The sequence below is a fragment of the Chiloscyllium plagiosum genome, chromosome 15 (assembly GCF_004010195.1).
Source record: "Chiloscyllium plagiosum isolate BGI_BamShark_2017 chromosome 15, ASM401019v2, whole genome shotgun sequence".
Classification (NCBI taxonomy): domain Eukaryota; kingdom Metazoa; phylum Chordata; class Chondrichthyes; order Orectolobiformes; family Hemiscylliidae; genus Chiloscyllium; species Chiloscyllium plagiosum.
Window position 1 is genome coordinate 31,922,948 of NC_057724.1, and position 17,730 is coordinate 31,940,677.

The window sequence follows — 17,730 nt, forward strand, 5'->3', positions numbered from 1 at the left end:
ATCCCTTGGGGTTGGAGGGTTCCTGGGCGGAAGATGCCTCAGTCAAACCCATCGAGTCCAGCATCGCCTTCCTAACCTGCAATCTTCTTCCCGACCTCTCCGCCCCCACCCCAGTCTGACCTATCACCCTCACCTTGACCTCTTTCCACCTATCACATTTCCGACGCCCCTCCCCCAGGTCCCTCCTCCCTATCTTTTATCTTAGCCTGCTGGACCAACTTTCCTCATTCCTGAAGAAGGGCTAATGCCCGAAACGTCGATTCTCCTGTTCCCTAGATGCTGCCTGACCTGCTGCGCTTTTCCAGCAACACATTTCCATGAGTACAGTAGAAACAAGTGATCTTGGCTCAGAAGAATGAAACATTGAGTCTTTTTAAGTGGAGATCAGAAATCACGAAGGAAAGAAGTCACCAGTAGGAATAGGCCTCCTGACTGGATGTACACTGTAGATCACTATAAGTGGAATAAATGGTTTATCTGCAGTTTGGAAATCCGTAACTACTGGCTGCAGGGATCAGTTCTGAGACCTCCAGTTATTTATGAGCCATATTATTAAATTAGATGAAGGGGCGAATTATATGTAGCTAAATTTGCTGCTGATACCAAAACAAAAGTAAGTGAGTGTGAAGAGGATACACAGAATTAGTGTATAGATTATGACAGGCTGATTGAGTATAATGGTGTGAGGTTGTCCACTTTGGCATGAAGATTTGTAAAGTAGGATATTATTTAAATGGAGAGATGCTGCAGTATAGAAGGATCTGGATATCCTTATGCATGTTGCACAGAATGTTGGCATTCAGATACAACAGGCAATTAAGGAGACAAATGGAATATTGAATTTTATGCAAGGGAAGTGTAGTAAACTATAGGGATATCTTGCTTTAGCTGTACACACCATTGGTGAGATTGAACCTGCAGTTCCATGTGCACATTTTTGTTTGGCCTTCCTACTTAAGGAGGGAGACGCATTAGAAGCAGTTCAAAGAAGGTTCATTGACTGATTCCTGAAGTGAAGGGATTCTCTTCTGAGGAAAGACTAAGCAGTTTCCAGGGTTTGGAGTTTCGAAGATTAAGAGGTGATCTTATTGAAACCGAACATTCTGAAGGGGCACAACAAGACTGATGTTTCCTTCCACGGGAGAAATCTAAAAGTAGAGGGGTCTTCTTTTTTATATTTAAAAAGTGTTCCCCATTTATAATGTAAATAAAGAGGAATTTATTTTGAGAGATTGTCAGCATATGAAATTCTCTGCCCCCAGCAAGCAGTGGAAACTTGATCATTTAATGTATTAAAGTTCGAGTGAGACATGTTCAATTGATGAGTTAGTTGAGGGTTTTGCCGGAGAGGCGGGAAAGTGGTATTTAGGCCAAATCAGCAGTTGAATGGTGCAACCAAGTTCGTGGGTGAAGTGGGCTTTGCTTGCTTCTGTTTCTTATGGACCTCTTTGTGTCGAAGATAGAAAACACTGTTGACTAAAAGTCTGAAATTGCTTGTTTTTGTAACTGCTTTCAAAACCCTGAATTTCAACCTGGCTATTGTGGACTCCTTTGCTCAACACAGTCTGTTTTAACTCCTGGGTTTTGGAGACCAAAGCTGGCTCACAAGGAATTCTCAAAAGCAGTTTTAAAACTGACGCACACCTTGATCTCTTCTGCTTCCTTCTGTTAGGTTATACAGGTAGCACTGTGCAGTCTCTCCCATGCTTTCAAATTAAATCAATGGCAGTGATGTCCAACAGGCTGTGTGACTTCCACATCTTAATTCTGCCCACAGGTGGAAACACCCTTACTACCTGAACCCTGCAGGTTGAAATGGTGAGGCCAAGAATGTAGCAACTTTCACGCAGCCCCTTTTCAAAATTTATTGGTTTTGTTCTTGCTGAGCAGATTGCTTTTAAAGTCAGAGCATAGATATTAATCACAGTTGCCAACAAGAAATGGATTATTTTGGAATCCTTGTACAATAGTTCACTTTTGACATTTAAATTAGACATAGTTAAGGTCAAATGGGACAGCATTTGTACAGGTGGGTGAGGATAGAGGTGACTTTGTGCTACAGCAGCAACTAGTGATGAAGAAATGGAATGTATCATTCCAGGTGGATGTACTTGTATACATGCCTGTATAGAGGAGTGACTGTGACTCTCCAAAATGGTAGGGAAATGCTTACAATTATTATTCCAATACTTCTAATGCATTAGTCGAGAATACTTTCCCATTACAGGTGGATCAATTTAAGATTCTGAACTTCTGATCATGCTCTTTATCTACAGAACTGAGAAGGCATCTGAGTACAATGCAAGTGCTATCAAAAAGGATTATAGAAGTATTAACAAGATTGAAGTTGCTGTTTTAGCTTGAAAGCTCTAGTTTGTATATCTAACTTTTACACACGCATCCTGATCTGGATATAGGTTTGCTTGCTGAGCTGGAAGGTTCGTTTTCAGACATTTCATCACCATACTGGTAACGTCTTCAGTGAGCCTCTGGATGAAGTGCTGGTGGCATGGCCCGCTTTCTATTTATGGCTTACCACCCATTTCACCTTTAACAACAAAACCGACAGACAAACCAACGATACACCCATGGGATCTCCGATATCAGGTTTCTTAGCAGTGGCAATAATGCAGGGACTCGAACAAACAGCTCTGCCAACCATTCAGTCCAAACTTTGGGTCTGCTACGTGGATGACACCTTAGTCATCATAAACAAAACAATTTAAAGAAAATCTTCAAGACCATCAATAATACCCTTACTGGCATAAAATTCACTAAAGAGGAGGAAAACAACAATAAACTGCCATTCCTAGATGTCACAGTAGAGTGATCAGCCAATGGGGAACTTCAAACCAGCATCTCCAGGAAAACAGCACATGCTGACCAAATATTGAACTACAGAAGCAATCATCCCAACACCCACAAACAAAACTACATTAGAACATTATTTCAACGAGGCACTACACAGATCAGAGGAAAATCACCAATACAGTGTATTCAAAAAGAACAGGTACCCAATGAACACAGTCTATCGATTTCTCAGCAACAAACCCAAACATGCAGAAAAAACACATCCAGAAATCCTAGCCACTCTCTCCTACATCAAAGACATCTCGGAAATGACTGCCAGACTACTCAGATCCCTTGGCATCATGGTAGTCCACCAACACACTAAAACAGAAGCTAATGAACTTGAAAGACCCTATGCAGACAAAAAGAAAAAATGTCATTTACAAAATACCTTGCAAGAACTGTAACAAACACTACATTGGACAAACAGACAGAAAACTAGCCACCAAAAGACATGACCCACTCTCACTAGTATCTTTACATACAGATGAGGAAGGACACCACTTCGACTGGGACAAGCCAAACACAGATACGCATGAGAATTCCTTGAAGCATGGCATTCCAACTAGAATGCTATCAACAAACACATTGACTTGGATCCCATTTACCACTCCCTGAGAAAAAAACAGGGAATGACATCACAGGAAATGGCATCACCAACCCAAGGAAACTTAAACACGCAAATAGAAAGCGGGCCATGCCACCTGAGTTTCTTCTGGAGGCTCATTGATGGTGACAAAATGTCTGAAAACGAACCTTCCAGCTCAGCGATCAAATCTACATCCAGAACCTCAACCTGAGCTACAGATCTTCTCAAAACTCGCTAATATCCTGATCTATTTATGAAAGCTGCAATCAAAATCTGGGATTTGGCAGGTCAGATATTTGATTTGGCACCGCTATCTCATTGTTTATCTTTTTTTCTGTTCCTGAAGCAACTAACTAATCCTGTGGTCTGGATTTTGGAGGAAGGTTATCTATGTTAGCTTGCACAAGGCCTTTGTTTTGAGAGAGAGCCTGCTATGTGCACTTGTAGATCAAAATATGTTCCACTCTACTCTGGTCTGATGTCTATCCACATGATTAAATGGTCACTGTAGTTCTACTCTGCATTTTCTCTGAAAGAGCTTTGCATTTAGCTTTAGGGGTTAAATAGCAGGAAGTTTGGTCAGAGGCTCAAACTACCTGTCTTTACTAATCGCAGAAGGAAATCATTAAAACAAATATTTTAATTTTAACCTAAGCTATCCAGTGAGAAACCAATTGGATCAGTTTGGCTGACTGTTTTATATCCTGGTCTAATGACTGGTTAGTTGAAAAAGATAGAGTTAGGAGTTCACAAGCCTAGTAAAATGCCAAGAATGGAAAATTAATAAGAAAGATAGAAATGAGAATTGGGAACGCAGTGGACTCAGGCTCCTGACCAATTGGCTGCACGTCTAATATAAACTTAGGCGAGGGAGGGAAGACCAAAATTTGGAAGATAGACTAAGATGGGTTGTTTTGCTTCCCAGCATATCATATTTATAACTGATTACAGGAATTGGATTTGGTTAAAATCTAGTAATTGTAAACATGTTGACCATTCATTCTGGATGTTTTCAGGCAACATAATTCTTCTGATAATGTGTTGATAAGTCCCTCCCCAAAATCAAGTTTCTTCCTGCTGATTGCCCGCTTCATAGACTCTAGCCACGTGTTCATGGGCGAATCCAGAATTTTTGCACATGGTGCTCACCACCACCAGTATGTAGGGATTTGGCCACAGTGTTGGAAGAAAGTCTGACTACAGTGGTCTTAGTGGTGGTGTGGCTGAGGTGGGCAGAGGAGAAGTGGCAAAGATTAAGGGAAGCCCTTTATGGAGGGGGTTAGGAGGTGAGTTGCATGTGTTGGAATAAGTGTTTGTTCCTGTCCCTTTGGACGAACTTTTTGGAAGAAGCTGCAGCCATGATGAATTGTCAAGTAAACTAGAACAAAATGCGGTATTTGATTTTTCTCTTACTAAATTGGAACCAGAGGGGAGAAACTAGAAACATCCATTTTGAATGTTGGGAACTGGGTTGGGAGTTAAACGGGAAAGTAAGATTGACGTTTATTGGATAAGAGAGGAGAGAGATGAGAAGCAAGGAGTTTGGGAACATGGATGTTAATGATCTTCTGCAAATTAAATCTCACTTTGCCTTCAATCATAACATCAGATCCTTGTCTTTTGTAAAGGATGCACTCTACCTGTTTAATGTTAACCTAAGCTTTGAATGCAAAGGCTGTAAAATCTCCAAGACTTTGAGAAATGTCTTGAGTTTTGAGAAGCAACAATTTGAAGAAAATTTTCAAAGTTAAATCTGGTGCCTAAAACTGCAATGAAAATGATCTAAAATTTAATGAGATTAAATTTGATTTAAATCCACCGTTTGTTAATTGGGTGTAGTTTTAGAAAATAACTTTTTTTTATACCCCTCCAGCAATAGATCATTTGCAGCTACAGCTAGAAATATCTTTTAAAAGCTTAAAGGAAAAATAATTAATTCCCCAGAGCAGCAGTTTTATCATAGTTTTTAATGTAATGGAATCCTTTCCATCCGTGCTCTCAATGCTCAGTACAAATTCCAACGTTTTGGTAATTACACCAATTAAAATATCAAACGACTGAATGTATTGTCTCATTCTCTTGTAGAAAATCAACCTTGTTCCTTCAAATCTCCCCTTTTCATTAATGAATTACATGCGGGTTAACTGACAAATCTAATGTCATACACATTGCAAACACAGTAGGTGCAACGCTTGTCCTTTGACCTCCTCCCTCCTCACTGTCAAAGGTCCCAACTCCACCTTGTCAGGAGAATAAGTAATCTATTGTGCTTCTTTCAACCTACAGCATTTGCTGCTCACATTGTGGTTTCATTTACATTGGTGAGACTAAACATAGACTGGGTGACTACATTGTGGAGCACTTCCATTCTGTAAGAATGATCCTAACCTTCCAGCTACTTGCTATTTTAATACACAATCATGCCCTCATGGTAATGTTTCTGTCAAAAGCCTGCTCCCAGAAACTGCAATGCAATTTGGAAGAACTGCAATTAATTTTCCATTTAAACACTTCATAGCTTTCAGGACTCAACATTTGACTTCAACAACTTCAGACCATGGTCGCTGTCCTCCATTTTGATTATACTCCTTTCCTTCCCTTCCCTAGTGTCTTCTTTGTGTTGGTTTGCTATCAGTAGAGCTGACCTTTTTTTGTTATTGACACCTACCAATAGCATCTGTCCTGCATCTAAATCTCCAGTGCATTAACATCCTCTGTCTTTTGCTGCAGGTACGTTTACATTCTGTTTCACCTAATCCTCCTCCCCCTTTGCCAATAGCATAAAATCCTTTCTTCCAGCCCCCCCTTCAGTTCCAAAGTAGTGTCATTTTTGGACTTGAAACATTGGCTCAGTTACCCTCTCTAGAGATGATCCCAGATCCATGTTTTCTCCAGCAAATTCTATTTTTATTAATCTCCAGCATCTGAATTACTTTGCTTTTACACCCATTTACCAATTCACTGTTCTCCTATATCATAACTTTTTTAAAGGCCTGTTTGGGATTGTATCTTTTCCTAGTTTTTTTTGCCAGCTTTTCTAGATTTTTCTAGGTTTACTTCTTGGTATGAGTATACTTACCGAACAATCAAGCAATAAAGTGGGATACTTGCTGGGAAGCTAATTGAGTTGAAAAAAAGAGTCTATTAACTCTAAATAGTCTTGAGGTGCAGGAGAAATTGAATATCAAAAGAGAAAAAGAAAGCTGCACTGATAAAACCATGATCTTCAGACGTTTTTAATTTACCTAGGTTGTTAACATTGATATTTATTTTTATATAATTTTTTGTAACCATTTTGCTAACTCTGTAACTGCAAGGTGTCTTACTGTTATGTTGCTGTTGGTGGCAATATCAGTCTATGGATAGTCAGATCTGTTCCAGCATTGCCACTCTGAGGAATGTGTGCACAACTGCAGCCATGTATAACCAAGCGGAAACCAAAGCAAACTTTCTGCTTGTTCTTCAGAAACAGAAGCGATCCTTCAGGTAGCTGTCAGAGTGAAGGAAATCAATCACATTTCCGATTTCATTTAATGAACCAGCTCAAATGAGATTTTGAAGACATAATGAAGGCATTCTCTTGGGGATTCTGGGTAAATCCAAGATGGGGGGGTGGGAAAAATTTCTAGCTGTAATAGGCTGCTTCTTACTTGAGGTATTTTAGATGTTGGAGGGGATTTCCTCAAATTCCAGGAGCAGCAATTACTGTTTTATGTGCTGTTGCATTGTTTTGGAACTTTGGAGAGAAAAAAAGTCAAAACAGTGGTACTTTTAAAAGGGAGAGGGACAGACAAAGCAACGCATGGTCAGGTCAGGTCAGTGCAGTGGTGGGGGGAGGAGGAGAAAGTGAGGTAGAGAAACCCACACTGCTAACTGACACAGTAGTGAACCTGCACAGTTACTGCCTTTGCTGTTGAATTCTTGTATCGCTGGACATCAGAGTGCGTCTAGGACAATTAACAGTGAAATTCACAACTAATCTTGGAGGCACCTGTTTGGGAGAGGTCACAGAACAGAAACAGATAAGTGGATAGTTATAGCCTTGCTGTAAATCTATAATAGTAAGTAGCGTGGGTTCTTTCTTGATTATATGTTTTATTTGAGATATTTGTCGTGATTAAACTTCAAAATATATGCCATAAGTATTAAGTTAGCCTGGAGCAGTGTTTTGTAGAGGAATAAGACAGGGCTATTTTCTGGGTCTGTAGGTTGGAACAAGCAAAAGTGGCCTTTAGGAGAGTGATATGCTATTCTTGTTGGATGTGGGAGTTTAGAGAGAGTTTACATGTTACTGAGGATTATATCTGCCGTTGGTTGTGAATCCTGTCAAATCAAATGGAATGGTTGGAAAGACAGAGGCGATGAGGAATTTACAAGAGCAAGGGGGGTGTGATGGATGGCAGTTATAGGAAGGGAGAAAAGTCACAGTTACAGTCACATAGATGGCTTGACTCAGGAAAGGTAAGATAGATAGGCAGGTGGTGCAGGAGTCTTTTGTGGCTATCCCCATTTCAAACAAGTATGCCGTTTTGGAAAATGTAGGGAGTGATGGATTCTCAGGGGAATGTAGCATGAACAGCCATGTTTCTGGTATTGAGACTGGCTCTAATGCAATGAGGGGTACGCTGGGTTCCAAGAGATTGATTGTGTCAGGGAACTCTCCAGTCCGAGGTACAGACAGATGTTTCTGTGGCCAGCAGCGAAAAATCAGAATGGTGTGTTGCTTCCTTGGTGCCAGGATCAAAGATATCTCAGAGAGGGTGCAGAATACTCTCGAGGAGAGGGCCCAGCAGGAGGCCATTGTACACATTGGGATCAATGACATAGGAAGGGCAAAGGATGAGATTCTGAAGAGAGAATATAGAGAGTTAGGTGGAATTTAACAAGGAGATCCTCGAGAGCAATAATATCTGGATTACTCCCGGTGCTATGAGCTAGTAAGGGTAGGAATAGAGGATAGAGCAGATGAATGCATGGCTGAGAAGCTGGTGTTTGAGAGGTTGACATTTTTGGATCATTGGACTCTCTTCTGGTAGAAGTGACGTGTTCAAGAAGGACCGATTACACCTAAATTGGAAGGGGGCTAATATACTGGCAGGGAGATTTGCTAGAGCTGCTCAGGAAGATTTAAAGTAGTAAGGTGTGTTGTGGGGGGAGGTGGGACGATCAATCTGGGACTGATACAGTTGAGAACAGAAGCAAGTCAGGGCAGGCAGGGACCAAGCAGAGAACAACACAGGACTGATAAATTAAACTACATTTATTTCAATGCAAAAGGCTTAACAGGGAAGGCAGGTAAACTCAGGGCATGGTTAGGAAATGGGACTGCGATATCACAGCAATTACAGAAACATGGCTCAGAGATGGACAGGACTGGCAGCTTAATGTTCCAGGATACAAATACTACAGGAAGGACAGAAAGGGAGGCAAGAGAAGAGGGAATGGCCTTTTTGATAAGGGATAGCATTACACCTGTCCTGATGGAGGATATTCCCGGAAGTATACATCCAGGGAACTTATTTGGGTAGAACTGAGAAATAAGGAAAAGGTGATCGCCTTATTGCAGTTATATTATAAACCCCCTAATAGTCAGCAGGAAATTGAGAAACAAATTTGTACGGAGATCTCAGTTACCTGTAAGAATAATAGGGTGCTTAGGGTGGTTATGGTGGAGGATTTTAACTTTCCAAACATAGACTGGGACTGCTATAGTGTTAAGGGTTTAGATGGAGAGAAATTTATTAAGTGCGTACAAGAAAAATTGTGAATTCAGTATTTGGATATACCTACTAGAGAAGGTGCAAAACTTGACCTACTCTTGGGAAATAAGGCAGGGCAGGTGACTGAGGTGTCAGTGGGGGAGCACTTTGGGGCCAGCGACAATAATTCTATTAGTTCTAAAATAGTGATGGAAAAAGATAGACCAGATCTAAAAGTTGAAGTTCTAAATTTTGAGGAAGGCTAATTTTGAAGGTATTGAGCAAGAACTTTCAAAATCTGATTGGGGCAGATGTTTGCAGGTAAAGAGAAGAGTTGAAAATGGGAAGCCTTCAGTAATGAAATAATGAGAGTCCAGAGACGGTATATTCCTGTTAGGGTGAAAGGAAAGGCTGGTAGGTATAGGGAATGCTGGATGACTAGAGAAGTTGAGCATTTGGTTAAGAAGAAGAAGGAAGCACATGTCAGGTATAGACAGGATAGATCGAGTGAATCCTTAGAGTATAAACGAAGTAGGAGTATACTTAAGAGGGAAATCAGGAGGGCAAAAAGAGGACATGAGATAGTTCTGGCAAATAGGTTTAAGGAGAATCCAAAGGGTTTTTACAAATACATTAAGGACAAAGGATAATTAGGAAGAGAATAGGGCCCCTCAGTGATCAAGGCAGCCTTTATGTGGAGTTGCAGGAGATGGGGGAGATACTAAACAAGTATTTTGCATCAGTGTTTACTGTGGAGAAGGACATGAAAGATATAGAATGTAGGGAAATAGATGGTGACATCGTGAACAATGTCCATATTACAGAGGAGGAAGTGTTGGATGTCTTGAAACACATAAAAGTGGACTAATCCCCAGGACCTGATCAAGTGGACCCTAGAAATTTGTGGGAAGGTAGGAGAGTGATTGCTGGGACTCTTGCTGAGATGTTTTGTATCATCAATAGTCACAGGTGAGGTGCTGGAAAATTGGAGGTTGACTAACATGGTGCCACTATTTAAGAAAGATGGTAAGGACAAGTAAGTGAACTATAGACCAGTGAGCCTGACGTCAGTGGTGGGCAAGTTGTTGGAGGGAATTCTGAGGGACAGGATGTACATGTATTTGGAAAGGCAAGGACTAATTAGGGATAGTCAACATAGCTTTGTGTGTGGGAAGTTATGTCTCACAAACTTGATTGAGTTTTTTGAAGAAGTAACAGAGAGGATTGATGAGGGCAGAGCGGTGGTGTGATCTATATGAAGGCATTCAACAAGGATCCCCATGGGAGACTGGTTAGCAAGGTTAGATCTCATGGAATACAGGGGAACTAGCCATGTGGATACAGAACTGGCCCAAAGGTGGTAAAAGACAGAAGGTGGTGGTGGAGAGTTGTTTTTCAAACTGGAGGCCTGTGACCAGTGGAGTGCCACAATGGTCGGTGCTGGGTCCACTACTTTCCACCATTTATATAAATGATTTGGATGCGAGCATAAGAGGTACAGTTAGTAAGTTTGCAGATGACTCCAAAATTGGAGGTGTAGTGAACAGTGAAGGAGGTTACCTCAGATTACAACAGGATCTTGATCCAATGGAGTTTAATTTAGTTAAATGTGAGGTGCTGCATTTTTGGGAAATCAAATCTGAACAGGACTTATCCACTTTACCATTAAGTCCTTGGGAATTTTGCTGAACAGAGACCTTGGAGTACAAGTTCATAGCTCCTTGAAAGTAGAGTCACAAGTAGATAGGATAGCAAAGAAGGTATTTGGTATGCTTCCCTTTATTGGTCAGAGTCTGGAGTACAGGAGTTGGAAGGTCATGTTGTGGCAGTACACAACATTGGTTAGGCCACTGTTGGAATATTGCTTGCAATTCTGGTCTCCCTCCTCTTGGAAAAATGTTGTGAAACCTTCTGGATTCAGAAAAGATTCCAAGGATGTTGCCAGGGTTGGAGGATTTGAGCTATAGGGAGAGGCTGAATAGACTGGGGCTGTTTTCCTTGAAGTGTTGGAGGCTGAGGGGTGACCTTAGTGAAGTTTATAAAATCATGAGGGGCATGGATAGGTTAAATAGACAAAGTCTACTTCCTGGGGTGGGGGAGTCCAGAATTAGAGGAGACAGGTTTGGGGTAAGAGGGGAAAGATATAAAAGAGACCTAAGGGGCAACTCTTTCACGCGGAGGGTGGTAAGTGTATGGAATGAGCTGGCAGAGGATGTGGTGGAGGCTGGTACAATTGCAACATTTAAAAGGCATCTGGAATAGGAAGGGTTTGAAGGGATATGGGCCGGGTGCTGGCAAGTGGGACGAGATTAGGTTGGGATATCTGGTTGGCGTGGACGAGTTGGAGCGAAGGGTGTGTGAGTTGGAGCGAAGGGTGTGTTTCCGTGCTGTACATCTCGATGACTCTTGGTCCTCTGAAAGCCAACTTGAATTAGCAAGAAATAAAAAAAATGCCACTATAAGTACTGGATATGTTTTTGAAATAGAGATTTTAAAATAGTTTTTTTTTAAAATCACATTTTTACACTCCTAACATGACATCCTTTGCTCCTTCTCAGTGCACAGAACATGCATGGAATACGGCGGCTGCCGAGATCAGAGTCACCTGATCCCAAGAGGAGGCGTGTCCACCAGTGCGACTTTGAGGGCTGTAACAAAGTCTATACAAAGAGTTCTCACTTAAAGGCCCACCGAAGGATCCATACAGGTAGATGCAGCTCCCAAAGTGCCGAATCCAGGCTATTTTATTCAAATCGGTTTGATTGTTCGAATTAATGACGTTGTTGTTTGGCAAAGACCAGACTTTTGAAATGTCTTAGGCAAAAGTGAGTACTGCAGATGCTAGAGATTAGAGTGTGGTGCTGGAAAAGCACAGCAGGTCAGGCAGCATCCGAGGAGCAGGAAAATCAGCGTTTCGGGCAAAAGGTTTCCTGATGGAAAGCTTTTGCCCAAAATGTCAATTTTACTGTTCCTCAGATGCTGTCTGACCTGCTGTGCTTTTCAGCATCCCACGTTTGAAATATCTTGTCAGTCTGGATGTTCAACTAAGTGACATAGAAGTAATGTATCTGGAGGAATATCATTGGTGGGAAGGTAATGCACTTTACGTGGTTATTTGTGTGCTGCTTATTCACCATTGTAAATCATTTTCTTGTCCTTTTGAGTATGTTGACCACAGCAAGACCCTGGCCGAGAGGAGGTGGGAAAATTGCCATCTATGGTAAGCCGCTGCAGTGCCTGGGTGTAAACCAGTTCATTCTTTGGGTCTGAGTTGAATCAGAAAACCACTGCATAAAACTATAAGAAATAGAAACAGATGTAGGCCATTTGGCCCCTTGAGCCTGTTGCACCATTCAATTGGGTCATGGCTGAGCTGACATTCCTCATGTCCACTTTCCTACCTTCCACCTTATCACTCATTGGATCAAGCCCATGTGTTAGTCCAGTTAGTTCAGTATGATGTCTATAATATTACTTATTAAAACTGCATCTTTGTTTTACACTTCAAAAGATTGTTCTGCATTCTGATTGGTGATTAACTGAATAACCTTGGACTGAATCACCTCTTTATAAGCTCTTCTTCTGCCTTTGGCTTCCATGTTGTCTGTCTGCAGTCAACTGGAAGATGATTTATCTCCTGGTAAAAGACTGCTGCCAAGATAATTTAATGCTCAAAAGGGTGGGAATTGAACCGAAGTCTTGCTAACTGAGAGGTGAGAGTGCTACTTGCTGAGTATTTCCTGTGTTTTCGCAACACATGTAGAAACACTGCCTGTAGTCATTCCAGTTGCATTGCTCTTTTGAGGATCAGGCCAGTGAGACCTAGTCCATAAGCTCCTTGTATAATGCCAAGTGGAATGTCTTTCATCTTTTATTATGACTGATAGATCGTCATGCTCAGTAGCTTCTGCTTCATCCATTGTTAAGCTCACTGTCTCACAAACTAACATCTGCTTTGTCAGGATATTTGCTAATTAAACTAAACTGGGTTTCCAGTCAAGGTCCAGATTGGAGTTGGGTAGGGCTGTGATTTGGAGCACCAGCCAGTGTGGGTCAATTTCCCATCCTCATTCTGACATGCAGCCATTTTGAAAAATGACAGATCATTTGACTGTCCATCAACAAGAAGTTGGCAGCCATTTATCTGCAAATTTGTTTAATTGAGTCAACTCCTACGGTCATGTCCTGACATTAACTGGGTATTTCACTCCATGGTGCAGGCTGCATACTTAACCTAGACCAATATTAGCCCTCTGTGATGGGCTCTGGGCAGGAAGAAGTGGTGGATGCAGTGATTGTTCACAAGTCAAGCAATGATGGCATATTTAGTATGGTGCACTTCCTTGTGTCACCTCTGTCATAGTCCAACTATATGAGATTATCAACAATCAAAAATGCTGTACAAGTTCTTATACCTTTACTAGTACTTTCATCACAGTTCACCACCCGCTTTCAATTACACACAGAGGTTCATTAAACGATAACTCTGTTCCCCTCCACACAAGTTGTCTGACTTGCTGAGCCTTTCCAATATGTCCTGCTTTCATTCCATTGACATGCCATCTGTCTTGTTGGAGACATTGAAAATATATTGAGTAATATAATAGTTTTTAAAAAAAAATTCAAATGTATTTTCAGGAGTGTTTTTTTGAATATTTCAGTTTTCCATTCACAAAGTAATTTGCAGTGACAGAATAATGTGCAAATATTGGACCTTATTGCTCTGCACTGAACTGTGAGGGATAGGAGTCAAACGCAGGCAAGTGGGACTAATTTAGTTCAGAAATGTGATGTGGATTAGTTGGGTCAAAAGATCTGTTTCCATGCTGTATGACTAATCAAATCTGCACTTGCCTAAATATATCTGTACGGCAATTATGTGCCAAAGAATAGTGAATTTCGTCCTGAAAAATTAACTCTTTCTCTCTCTCCACAGATGCTGCTAGACTTGCTGAGTTTTTCCAGCATTTTCTATTTTTATTTGGTGCTCTAGTGCGTGAAGGAGGTAACATCAATATGCTCAGCTACTCTCCACCACAATGTCTCCTTTATATCCTGCAGCCCAGTACCAAGAAGCTGCTTGTGTTTCAATTGTGCTTCCACTAGTGGGTCCTGGGTTGGGCAGAAGGTGCTCGTCAGCAGTTCAGGGGGAGCATCACCTTATCTGTCTGCTCATAGAAATCCCAGTACATTAGCCTCATTTACATAGGGAGGAGTGGACAACAGAACACTGCTCTTTTACCCAGTGCCATAGCTAGTTTTAGTTGCTCAACCATTGTCACAAAAACAGATTATGTAATCACCACATTCCTGTTTGTGAAATTTTGCAGTGCACCTTATTGCTTGCTGTGTTTCCTAAATTCCCACAGTAACTACACTACCATTAAAGTACTTTTATTTCCATTAAAGCACTTCTAATGTTTGACGACGTTGAAAAATTCTATATGCCTGCAAGTCTAGGGTGGTTTTGGCATGGTCACAGTTTCCCTACCTCTGAGATAGAAGGCCTGGGTTCAAGTTGCACCTGCTCACGAGATGTGTAATAATATCTCTGAACAGGTTGATTAGAAAATATTGAAACTCCAAGTCTTCAAATAAAAGTATTGATGCGTCTGCTTTCAGCCAGTCTCTCTGGACCGTCATGATACAGGCAAAAGATAATGTAGATACAGCTATTAACGACTTGGGTCTCTCGGCCTGGCTTGGTGGTCTTTCAGGGATATGTGGCTCTCGGCCTGGCCTCAGTATGGACTTCCATTCTTGGGGTGATTCCTCAAAGTGCGGTCTGACTGTGGCTAAGCACTTAAGGAAGATTGTGTAATGTTTGAACTTTTGGCTTTATTTCTTTATTTTCTACTTAAAACTAAAAGTCTGCAATGTGAAACTTTTAACATTATTTCTTATGTTTTAAGCTATACTATAATTACTGTAATGTTTAAATATTAACTTTGTTCTTTCTTTCTAACTTATTCTTGAGATTCTGTACTTAGGCACTAAGTACCTAAGATGGCACCTTTTCCCTGTACTTGGGTAAACATGACAATAAAATCAAAATTAAGTCAAATAATTAAGATCAAGGCTCCTCCCTCTATTTCTAAGAGATTGTGTCCCAAATTTTGGACCTCTTTCCATGTGAAAGTATCATGTAGAAGCTGGTTTTGATTGAAATCACTGTGTTGCTTCAACTACCTCAGTCAGTGTAGGAAGAAGATGTTTACCCCAGTCAGTAGATACCAACAAGCGATTCCTTCTGCAAGTTTCAACTTGATCTAATCTCATGTCTGGGTTGCCAGGTGTCTGGGTTTGAATCCATCACTTGCCAATTTTCTTTTCTGTAAGATGCAAATTAGGTGAAGTATTCAAGATGTTCCTTTTGAATTATGCAGAAGAGCTGTGCGTTGTCAGCAGAAAAATCTCAGCTTCACTGTGAACTCTGAGGAGTGCCATTGGATTGTTGAACTTGAATGGTTGGAGAGAGTGAGAAATTATTACAGCTAAGACAGGCAATAGCTGTCCCCTTGAGAATGAAAGTACACTAACACAAGGGAATTTGCAAAAGAAACAAATGTGATGTGAGAAAATACTTTTTCACACAATATTCAGAGTTGTGAAGAAAGGCAGGAGAGTTGCATTTTAAGTCATTATGTCTATTCAGAGAGCCAGTGCAGACATGATGGATTGAATGGCCTTCGTCTGCACTGCAACAACTCTGTGATTAAGATACAAGCTTGGACAAAAGAGCTGACCTTGGCATCAAGCCAACATTTGACCAGATATAGTAACAAGGAGCCCTAACAGCACTAAAGTCAATGCAGAATCAAGGGGGAATATCTTCATGGTTAGAATCATAAGCAGCACAAAGGAAGATAGTTGTGTTTGTTGGAGACTAATCACTTCAGTCTCGGAGCATCAGCAAACGAGTTGGTCAGGGTAGATATTTTTAATCAATTTGTTTCTGCTGTGCTGCTGGAATAGATGGGATCTGAACCTGGGCCTTCTGGTTCAAAGTTGGGACGCTAGTACTGCACCACAAGAGCCCTTTCCTCAGGTTAGCATCTTAGGGCAAGCCATCTTCAACTGCTTCCCCCCATCAAAAAGTCAGAAGTGGGGATGTTTATTGATTGTGCAATGTTCAGCAGCATTTGCAGCGACTCAGATGTTGAAGCAGTCTGTGTCAATATGCAGTAAGACTTGAATAAAATACAGGATTGGGCTGAAACGTTTAATATTTGTTCTACAAATGCCTGGCAATGACCATCTCCAATAGGAGACAATCCACTCTGATTCTCACCTTGACATACAATGGCATTACAATTGCTGAATTCCCCACTGTCAACGTCCTAGGGAGTTGCCATTGAACAGAAAGCAATCTGGACCAAAATCAGGTTGGAGATGAGGTATTCTGTGGGGTGTGATTAACCTGCACCTTCACGGAGTCCGTCGCGGAAAAGCACTAGTCGGGAGTGTAATGGAATACTTTGCATTTGTCTGAATGAGTGAAGCTGCAAAACTTTTCAAAGTCATTGACACCATCCAGGACAAAATGGTCTGACGTGTCAGTACCCCATTTACCATTACCACCCTAAAGTACAGTGGTTGCAGAGTGTATGATATACAGTATACATGGCAACAATTTGCCAAGGTTCCTTCAACAGCATCTTCCAAACCTTAGGAGACCTCGACTACCTAGACAGACAATGGGTAGCAGATGCCTGTAAGTGCACCAGCTGCAAGTTCCACTCCAAGCCATATACCATCCTGCAGTGTAACTGAGTCACTAGTCCTTCACTTTCAGGTGATCAACATCCTGGAGCTCCCTTCCTAACCAATTTCAAGAAATGTTATATTGCTAGAAGATCAAAAGAGTTAAAGCTGACAGTAAGGAGTAAAAACTGCACCTAGAGCCAGCATTAAATGGATTTTTTGAAACTGATGTGAACTTAATGGTGTGCTGTCAGTTCACTTATTCGAATATGAGACTTTACATTTAGAAAATTAGTATTCTGCATTAGTTCAAGGTCGCTGAGAGGATGTTAAATTTGTTCTGGATAATTACGTCCATGTGCTACTTACTGATTGTCTTTCTTTGTTGGAATATTTGGAATCCAAATTGAGAAAATCCTGCTTTCGTTTTCTTCAGAGCATATAGAGTAAATGTTTTGTTTAACAGGCTTCTCTGAGATTTAAGTGTGCACTGATTTGTATCAAGTTTAAATGTATTGTGGTGACACTGGCTCAGTGTAGGGAAGTGTATCCAGAGCTGGTATATAGTGTCATACGGCATAGAAACAAACCCTTCAGTCCAACCAGTCTATGCCGAATATATTCCCAAACTAAACTAGTCCCACCTCCCTGCTTATAGAACATAGAACGTAGAAGAATACAGCGCAGTACAGGCCCTTTGGCCCTCGATGTTGCGCCGATCCAAGCCCACCGAACCTACACTAGCCCACTATCCTCCATATGCCTATCCAATGCCCGCTTAAATGCCCATAAAGAGGGAGAGTCCACCACTGCTACTGGCAGGGCATTCCATGAACTCACGACTCGCTGAGTAAAGAACCTACCCCCAACATCTGTCCTATACCTACC

The 17,730-nt window shown here is 41.2% G+C and overlaps 1 protein-coding gene across 2 annotated transcripts in view; it reads left to right on the forward strand.

Moving 5' to 3' along the window:
- klf8 (Kruppel-like factor 8) overlaps nt 1-17,730 on the forward strand; it is a 60,894-nt gene that overhangs the window by 32,140 nt on the left and 11,024 nt on the right. Inside the window, exons 4-5 of one of the 2 annotated variants that reach the window (XM_043704641.1) lie at nt 11,697-11,845; nt 12,303-12,358. In XM_043704641.1, coding sequence (XP_043560576.1) covers nt 11,697-11,845; nt 12,303-12,310 — 157 coding nt within the window. In that variant the 3' untranslated portion in view covers nt 12,311-12,358. The remainder of the gene's footprint in view (nt 1-11,696; nt 11,846-12,302; nt 12,359-17,730) is intronic. The other variant, XM_043704640.1, reaches the window with a different exon arrangement.